General features: G+C 44.2%; 1 protein-coding gene across 1 annotated transcript; it reads left to right on the forward strand.

Annotated features, from left to right (window-relative positions):
- The first annotated feature begins 5434 nt into the window (after positions 1-5434).
- Positions 5435-8619, forward strand: HSCB (HscB mitochondrial iron-sulfur cluster cochaperone). The gene is made up of 4 exons (XM_023513247.1): positions 5435-5687; positions 7385-7481; positions 7816-7910; positions 8563-8619. The coding sequence occupies exons 1-4, from the start codon at positions 5452-5454 to the stop codon at positions 8564-8566; spliced, it is 432 nt and encodes a 143-aa protein (XP_023369015.1). The 5' UTR covers positions 5435-5451; the 3' UTR covers positions 8567-8619.
- The last annotated feature ends 890 nt before the right edge of the window (positions 8620-9509 follow it).

A 9509-nucleotide genomic window follows, 5' to 3' on the forward strand; every position in this document is an offset into this window, starting at 1 on the left:
AGATTGTTTCTTGGCTTCCCATCTTCTCTCCAATTCTGTAAGGAAGAAAAAAGGGGCAGCTTGTTTTGAAAATCCAAATCTTATCTGGGTCAATTATTGCTTGTTGGAAGATAGAAAGAGGTAAGAACTGAGCATAAATGAAAGAGGAAACTCTTTTCCTGGAGGCAACATAGAAGGCTGAGCTTAATCCTGGCAAACGAATTAGTAGCCACATCCAGGTCATCGTCCTGCACAGAAATCCTGCACAGAATCCCCCCTGCGTGAGAAATACTTCCCTAGAGGCTGAGGAGAAGGGGATAAAGAGTAAGAAGAGAAAATAATTCCTCCCCTTCCTCCTGCAAAAGGATGAGACTCCTGTCTACATTACTAGAAGGTGGCCTTTCAGATCAGTGTCACAGTCCACCAAAGGACCCTGGGAGGAATTGGCAAATCAGTCAGAAGCACTAAATAGAGGAGGTGAATGATTGGTCCCCAGCCTAGGGACAAACTTCTTGAAATTTTGTCTTCTCTTTCTGTCTAAGTAATAGTTGCCATTCAACTGAGGGGAGGTGATACCAAAGATTTGAGCAAAGGATGCTCCATGTCACCGTGACATGCCCTACAATTTAGGAGACAGGCCAAACTATTTGGAATAACCACATGGCCACTTCTCAGATTATTAACTCTCTGAGCCAGTTTCCTCCTCAGCAAAATAGTGGAGTTTTTTGTTTATTTTATTTTAAGACAGAGTCTCACTTATCACCCTTGGTAGAGTGCTGTGGCATCATAGCTAACAACAACCTCAAACTCTTGGGTTCAAGCAGTTCTCGTGCCTCAGCCTCTCCAGCAGCTGGGACTACAGGTGCCTGCCACAACACCTGGCTATTTTGAGAGAGGGGTCTCACTCTTGCTCAGGCTGGTTTCAAACCTGTGAGCTCTAGCAAACCACCTGCCTTGGCCTTCCAGAGTGCTGGGATAACAGGCATGAGCCATTGTGCCCAGCCTAGCAAAATAGTGTTTAAATATCTGCTTCAAAGGCTGTTTTTAAAGACATCAGATACTTTTCAAAACTCAGCACAATTCCAGACACACTCTGCTCCCCTTCCCCTTCTTGTTAACCATCCCTGCTGAGTATAAAGGAATAGCATGAGAAAAATGTTCTCTATGTTCTAAGACTGAGAGAGAGAAACAACTGCCAAAACTCTAAAGATATTTGCAGCAGTTCCAGAATTTGTGAAATAAGAGCACCTTCCAATAGCCCATCCACTTCCAATTCTGAAGATCCTGCCCATGACCAACCACTAGGTACATCCACCAAAACTAGATTTTCAACTCTTGCTATTTACCTAATTCCCTTAAAAATACAAGATGGCGGCTCAGAGCCTGTAGCTCAGCAGCTAGCACACCAGCCACATACACTGGGGCTGGCGGGTCCGGACCCGGCCAGGGCCTGCCAAACAGCAATGACAACTACAACAACAGCAACAACAAAATAGCCGGGTATTGTGGCAGGTGCCCGTAGTCCCAGCTACTTGGGAGGCTGAGGCAAGAGAACTGCTTAAGCCCAAGAGTTTGAGGTTGCTGTGAGTTGTCATGCCACAGCACTCTACCCAGGGGGACAGCTTGAGGCTCTGTCTCAAAAAAAAAAAAAAATACTACATTTGAATTTCATATGCAATCTTCTGATGGTTAAATTCAACAATTTTCAACTTTATGAAGGTATAAAAGCAAAATACTTTCATAGAAACCATACTTCCAAGTACCTATTGACCATTCTGGTTTTCACTTTTAGTATTATATTTAATTAATTACATGAGATATTCAATACTTTATTATAAAACAATCTTTGTGTGGTTGTGTAGATGTGTAGATGATTTTGCCCAACTGTAGGCTAATGTAAGTGTCTGAGTACATTTAAGTTAGGCTAGACTAAGCTATGATATTTGCTAGGTTAAGTGCATGTTAGGTATATTAAGTGTATTTTCAACTTGACAATATTTTCAGCATACAATGGGTTTATCAGATGTAACTGTACATTTTGGAAAGAGAATGAAGGATCAGATGGCTTGGCTCGGCTCGGCACCTATAGCTCAAGTGGCTAAGGTCCCAGACACATACACCAAAGCTGGCAGGTTCAAATCCAGCCTGGGGCTGCCAAATAACAATGACAACTACAACCAAAAAGTAGCCAGGCCTTGTGGCAGGCACCTGTACTCCCAGCTACTTGGGAGGCTGAGGCAAGAGAACCGCTTAAGGCTCAGCGTCTACAGCTCAAGTGGCTAAGGCACCAGCCACATACACCTGAGCTGGCGGGTTCAAATCCAGCCCAGGACCGCCAAACAACGATAGCAACCAAAAAATAGCTGTGGGGCGGCACCTGTAGCTCAGTGAGTAGGGCACCAGCCCCATATACTGAAGGTGGCAGGTTCGAACCCGGCCCCAGCCAAACTGCAACAACAATAACAAAAAAAATAGCCAGGTGTTATGGCAGGCACCTGTAGTCCCAGCCACTGGGGATGCTGAGGCAGAATAGCTTAAGCCCAGGAGCTGGGGGTTGCTGTGAGCTATGATGCCACAGCACTCTACCAAGGGCAACAAAGTAAAACTCTGGAGTTGGAGGTTGCTATGAGCTGTGATGCAGAGGCACTCTACCCAGGGCGACAGCTCAAGGCTCTATTTCAAAATAAATAAATAAATAAATAAAAATAAAAGAAAGAGAATCGCTTAAGCCCAGGAGTTAGAGGTTGCTGTGAGCTGTGATGTCACAGCACTCTACCCAGGGCAACAGCCTGAAGCTCATCTCAAAAAAAAAAAAAAAAAAAAGGGTAAGATGGCTTGGGATATAAGATACGCAAAAAAAAAAAAATTGTACAAGAACTTCCTTCATCTCTCCAGAAGGGCCATTTACATAAACCATCACTGATACCTCCCCTTTCCCTGGCTTGCTCCTAAAGCAAAGGGATCACACTCTATTTGTTCAAACTAGATTCCCCACCCCCACCCACACACACACACATCCACCCCCGGCTAAGGGCCCAGAGACCTAGAAGGCAGAACACTAACAAAGACTGCTCTAAACAACTCCACCTAGCCCTTTGTGATGGTAACTGTGGCATTCATCTTAGCACCCTAACTGGCCTTCCAGACTGAAAGTTGCAGGAACCATTCTTTGATTTATAAGATACCTAACAGAGGTTCCCACCAACCTGATGGACAGTTAGACTGTGATAACAGAACCACCAGTAATTTCAAAGTAACTTTCAATGTTCTCCTAATCAGACATTAAAATAAATAAAAAGGTAAACACTCTCCTGCCTACACTGACGATACTACTCCAGGAGAACATAATAAACAAAATTAGAGTTGCCCCCTCTGGAAATACAGTCCAAGACCCCCAGTGGGTGTCTAAAACCAAAGATGATGTTGAACCCTGTGCTTACTATGCACAACTTTCCTTTTCCAGCTTCACAATTTCAGGAATAGAAGATACATTCTTACCATAGATCTTACCAACCTCAGCACATAATTTTTTTTCTTTCCTTAAGTTGCCAGCTTTCAGGTTTTCACTTAAAGGAAGTACTTTTCTTTTTGGCACTTTCGAACTGCCAACATCATTACTCTGGAGCTTTAATAATTTGCTTAATTATTAAATAAAGTAAAGGTGACTTGAACACAGCACTTTGAAATAACAAAATTTAAAGCTTATGAATTGTTCATTTCTGTTATTTTCCATCTAATATTTTTGGATTGCAGTAACCATAACCATAACCAAAGCAAGCAAAACTTTGGATAAAGGGGGACTACTGTACTCAGACCTACTGCATTTATACAGCTTTCAAGAGACAAAAGACTTGATGAGTTTCCTTGGTCTTTTGTTTTCTTGTTTTTGTTTGCTTGTTTGTTTGTTTGAGTCTCAAGCTGTCACCATGGGTAGAGTGCCTTGGCATCACAGCTCACAGCAACTTCAAACTCTTGGGCTTAAGCAATACTCTTGCCTCAGCCTCCCACATAGCTGGAACTACAGAAACCCACCACAACACCCAGCTATTTTTTTTTTCTTTTTTGTTGCAATTGTCATTGTTGCTTTAGCTGGCCTAGGCCAGGTTCGAACCCGTCATCCTCAGGGTATGTGGCTGTCTCCCTACCCACTGAGTCATGGGTGCCGCCATGAGTTTTCTTTAAAACATGCCAGTAAAGCGATGCCACAGGTGAGTCTGCCACTCCAGGACCTGCTGGTCTAACACTAGCCAAACTGGGTCCTTCCTGCGGTTTTTTGAGCAAGATTTCTCTCCCCTGACAACTGGAGAAAGTCAATGTATCAAGAGGTAGCCGTAAGAGGTCAGAGGAAGGCAGGGCTGAAATCAAGACTCTTGAGTGAAACTTTTGCATGATCACATCTTGAGCCTGTTCTCTCATCTAAAGAAAATAGATCGTGAGGACTTTTTTTTTTCATAGCCCCTAATAAACAATGGCATGATCCTAAGGATTAAATGAGGTGATGCAAGTAACGCTTCCCCTCCCCCCATGCTTGCTAATTGGGAGCTATTCTTATTGGCAGGCCATGCAGAGCGGTGAGTGAAAAGCCAATGTGACTGCAGCAAAACTCCAACTGTGAACAGAATTCCATTCCCAAAAAAATCCAAGAAGCCCTACAAACTACAGAAACTGAATCCCTGGGAAGAATAGTGCCTCTCCACCCATTCTTGGCCACTCCATCCCACACACTTAGGGATACTCGCAGAACATCCTGATGCACAAGTCAGTGCGTTTCCAGTTCCTGCAGCGCCTAGAAGCTAAGGTTGTATTCTCTACAAGTATTTTACAGATTGAACCTAAATTACCATTCTTTAGTGGTAGTAATTATTAACTTTTTTAAAAAACTCTTTACAAAGCAATTTCGCTTAGGTATGGAAGAGCCCAACTCTGTTCATTCTTATCCTGTACGTCCAGGCCTGTTACAGCTTGTAAGTAACAGGGAAAGTGAACTTCCCCTAGATGATTAAGAGAGTCAGTCACCCACGCACTCTCCTTCCAGCTCAAAAATACCGACAAAGCGAAGCTCGATAGATTCCACCTCCCCTAAAATGCAGAAGATAGGATTCGAACTACCGTACACCCAAAAGAAGTCCCCCTATGACTCACCGCTGGAGCCCACCCGGTACGCACACGCTTCGCAGCCGCAGGCAACAGAGTGGCGCTAAACCTGCAGATACAAACTCCACCCTCACCCAATCAAAACACCCTTCCCCACCGCCTGACCAATGAGGAGAAGCAGAAGTGTCCTCAAGGCACAGCCTCAAAGTTTGCTGGGAGTTGTAGTTTATAATGCAGAGCGGAACACTGCATTCAGGTTTCCCTTGGGTGATCCCGCCCCTCTCAATTCCTCAGCCAATCATCAACGTTAGTCTCATCAGCCGCTTTCGCCGCTTTTCCCTGTAGCGGGCGACTGCGGCGATATAGGCCGCTGACCAGATGTGGAAGGGGAAAGGGGGAGCTTTGCTATGGATGTGGGGGCTGAGGCCGACAGGGGTCCCCGGAAAGAGAATGCTAAGCTACGATGCTGCAATGCAGGCAAGAAACAATTCACCCCGATGTTGGAACTGTGGCAGCCCTGGGGGCCCTGGACGAGGGGACAGGTTCTTCTGCCCGCAGTGCCGCGCCCTGCAGCCGCCTGACCCCAGTCGAGATTACTTCAGCCTCATGGATTGGTATGCGTGACGATTTCAGGAAACGGGCCGAGGCGAGAGAGATGTCAGGGGCTGCCCTACCGAAGGGGAGGGTATCAGATTGGGATTGGAAAGGAGAAAGCGGGACTGGTAAAATAGGGCGGAGAGAGAGGACGTTGAGGGGCGGGGACTGAGGCGAGGGCCGGTGAGGGACTAAATGGGACTGGGGGAAGGGGGCCTCAGATGCTACCTTGGAGAGGGACTTGAGGGGTGGGACTTGGGAGAGAGGAAGTTTGAGGATAGGAACGGAAAGGTTTGAAGTTAGGTTGAGACTTTTAAGAAAGGAGTATTGATCTGTGATCTAAGGTTCTAGAGAGTAAGAGCATGAAAGACAATTTTGCAGGTCAAGCTTAAGGGAAAAGTGGGAATTGGACGGAGCAGGTCCAAGAAACGGCGTTTTTTCCTCTCGGGTGGAATAATTGGATAAGTGGAGAAGCATGGGCAGGGCTAACTGGTGAAGAAATACAGTAGGCTCTGGGAATAGAAAGCGATGGGTGGGTGGATTAAAATAAAGTGGTAGACAGGGATGTGGGATGTCTAAAGACAGGATGGTGTTAAAAAAAAATATTCAATGACACTTGTTAAAGCACAGGAAGCCTTTCTTCAGGACCATATATATATCCATAGGTAGAAGGACCACTGCAATAAGGTTCTGAGGTAGGGGAAAGAGATTGGGGTGAACTCCAAATACAGTATGGGCAAAAGGGAATGTATAACCAAAGATTAGAATCGGGGTCTGTGGATGAAAAATTACTAAAAGGAAATATTATGGGTCGGGGTGATTCTGCCTAAACCTGTCTCATAGTATTCTGATTGAAGACAGGCCAGAGTGATCATACATTACCTGGGTGGTGGAGGAGTTTGAGGAACCTGACCAGATACTGAGGATGACCAAATATCCAGAAGGGCAGGTTCTGTCTAAACTGACTTGCAGGGTTCTTTGCTAAAACTGGATTTTTCAAGGAAGTGACAAATGGGCTTTAGAAAAGCTTCAGAAGCCTGTCTGAAGTTTGGCCAAGCAAAGAGTCTGTTATGGGTTTCAGGAATGCCTCTTCTTTTTTTTTTTTGAGACAGTGTCTTACTATGTCACCCTTGGTAGAGTGCAGTGGCATCACAGTTCACAGCAACCTCAAACTCTTGGGCTTAAGCGATTGTCTTTCCTCAGCCTCCCAAGTAGCTGGGACCACAGGCGCACGCCACAATGTCCAGCTTTGTTGTTGTTGTTTAGCAGGCCTGAGCCAAATCCCAACCTGCCAGCCACTGTGTATGTGGCTGGTGCCCTTGTTGCTGAACTATAGGCACCAAGTAGCCTCTTCTCCTTAACTGTGAGATCCACCCCACCTGTCACTGAGAACTTATGATAGGCAGCTATAACACTGATCTTTAAGTTCTTCAATGTCCCAACCTAGCTCCCACTTCAGTCTTTGTATTTGCAGTTCTCTCTACCTAGATTCTCAGAGGAAGTTCTCTTTCCTCTGATCATCATCATTCAGGTCTCAGCTCAGATTTCATCTCCCACCCTCTCTGACCCTATTCAGTTCCCCTTCACAGCACCTAACACTTTTTGGTATTATGTTTGGTATTATGTTTGATTGCATCTTCCTCATAAGAGCAGGGCCCATGGTAGACAAATCTATAAATATTTGTTACATGAATTTCATCTCCTAATTTCCTTCTAGCAACCGTTCCTTCAGAGTTGACACCACAAAACTTCAGCACAGGTATCAGCAACTACAGCGTCTTGTCCATCCAGATTTCTTCAGCCAGAGGTCCCAGGTAGCTTATTGGCCATCCCCAATAATACTAAACACTGGGTGGGGTGGCAGTGGCCCTATAGTTATGCAATTATCAGAGGCAGAGCTGAACAACCAGCTCCACCCTGTGGCACCTTGAGCCCAGCAGCCAGCCAGACCCCAGAGTTATCATTTACTCACATCTTTTATCTGACTTCCCAGACAACTCAGAACAATCAGCTGAAAATAAAGACACTTCATCTATCTCCCTAGCTCTATTTTAGCCATTTCTTGCCTGCCTAGCATTTTATGAAAGTTTGTTGATTTAAGCTAGCCAATCTGGATGGTAATAAGACTGTCTTCATCTCTACTAACAGACTGAAAAGAACTTCTCAGAGAAGCATTCGACCCTGGTGAATGATGCCTATAAGACCCTTCTGGCCCCCCTGAGCCGGGGACTGTACCTTGTAAGGTGATTTCCCAACCCTTCTATGTGTGACTTGCTGTGCCCATTGTGGTACAGGAGAGCTTCTTCCCCTATATTCAGCAAAAGAGTGTTTGAGACCTCTTTGAGTCCAGGGACCCAATGATACTTAGCCTCAAAAATACAAGTTTAGTTTTCTCTACATAGTCTCAGTAATCTGAGTATATTCAGTATTCTGAGTATTCTTTGTAATTCTCATTTTCCCCAAAAGCATTTTTAAAACCATTTTCTATGAATTCCAAGGATTTGATGATGATAGATTTTAGGAGAGAGTACTTTGGGGTTTGTTTTGCTTTTTTTTTTTAGGAGTGTATTAGAATCCAGAAAAATTTTAGAATTGAATAAAATCTTTACACATCTGGTTCAGCCTCCACATAGAGTTCAGCCTTTACACATCTAGTTCAGCCTCCACATTGACCCTTGACTACCCTAGGGTCACACAGTTTGGTGAGCACAAATGGAATACTATCCCAGCCCTTCTATCTCAGTCCAAGCTTTTAACACCCTACCCTTACTCTTTTATTATTGAGACACCTCCAGTTTTCTCCTGAGTGGTATTATGCTCTAAAGAATGAGTAGGATTTATATGACTCTGGCCTTACCTTCTTGAACTTCTTTTTCTTGTTTTCTATCACAATAGCTAAAGCTACGTGGAGTACAGATTTCTGAAGGAACAGATGATGAAATGGACAGGCAGTTCCTCATGGAAATAATGGAAATCAATGAAAAACTTGCAGAAGCTCAAAATGAAGCTGCCGTGAAGGAGATTGAATCCCTTGTCAGAGGTAAAAAATAAAATACCACTGAATACATTTTATTGCTATTATGAGCACTTGGCCATGGTTAAGTGAAAAATGAAAGCAAGAGTGCATATTTGTCATCATAATGATTATGTATTTTTTTTAAGCATACTAAAACAAATTTTTTCTGGAGGTTACACTTCCAGCATCTCTAACCTTATTGGAGACAGCCTTAAACCAGGAATATAGTCATATTTTACACATTGCAATGATATGACATCTTTTTGATATTATTGTCTCTAACAAAAAAATCGGCCTCAAAAGTTAATGGAAATGCCCAAGGTCACACAACAGATAAGCAGCTGGGCAAAGACTGAAAACCTGATCTTCTGATTTCATAATGCTTTGTTTTCTACTTCATTCCGTGATTTATCAGCCAGGATTCTCCAGAGAACCCAGAGGATGGATGGATAGTTAGATGAATGGATGGATAAATATTTTAAGGAATTAGCTCACATGATTGTGGGGGCTAGCATTCCCAAATTTATAGGGTGGGCCAGCAGGGTGGAAATTCTAGTAGGAGTTCTGTGTTACGGTCTTGAGGCAGAATTCCTTCTCCAGAAAACCTGTTTTTGTGCTTAATGCCTTTACTTGATTAGATGAAGCCTACCCAGATCACCAAGGGTAACCTCCTTTATTTAAAATTAACTGGCTTGGCTAGAGCAGCACCTGTGGCTCACTGGGTAGGACGCTGGCCCCATATACCAAGGGTGGCGGTTTCAAACCCCACCCTGGTCAAACTGCAACAAAAAAAAAAGGGCGGCGCCTATGCCTCAGAGGAGTAGGG

Source organism: Otolemur garnettii, unplaced genomic scaffold, assembly GCF_000181295.1.
Source record: "Otolemur garnettii isolate 467f Iridium unplaced genomic scaffold, OtoGar3 scaffold00038, whole genome shotgun sequence".
NCBI classification, from domain to species: domain Eukaryota; kingdom Metazoa; phylum Chordata; class Mammalia; order Primates; family Galagidae; genus Otolemur; species Otolemur garnettii.

Coding starts and splice junctions, on each gene's coding strand:
- HSCB (XM_023513247.1), top strand. CDS start 5,452: ATGTGGAAGGGGAAAGGGGGAGCTTTGCTATGGATGTGGGGGCTGAGG. Junction 5,688..7,384: donor TACTTCAGCCTCATGGATTG/GTATGCGTGACG, acceptor ATTTCCTTCTAG/CAACCGTTCCTTCAGAGTTG. Junction 7,482..7,815: donor TCTTCAGCCAGAGGTCCCAG/GTAGCTTATTGG, acceptor CTCTACTAACAG/ACTGAAAAGAACTTCTCAGA.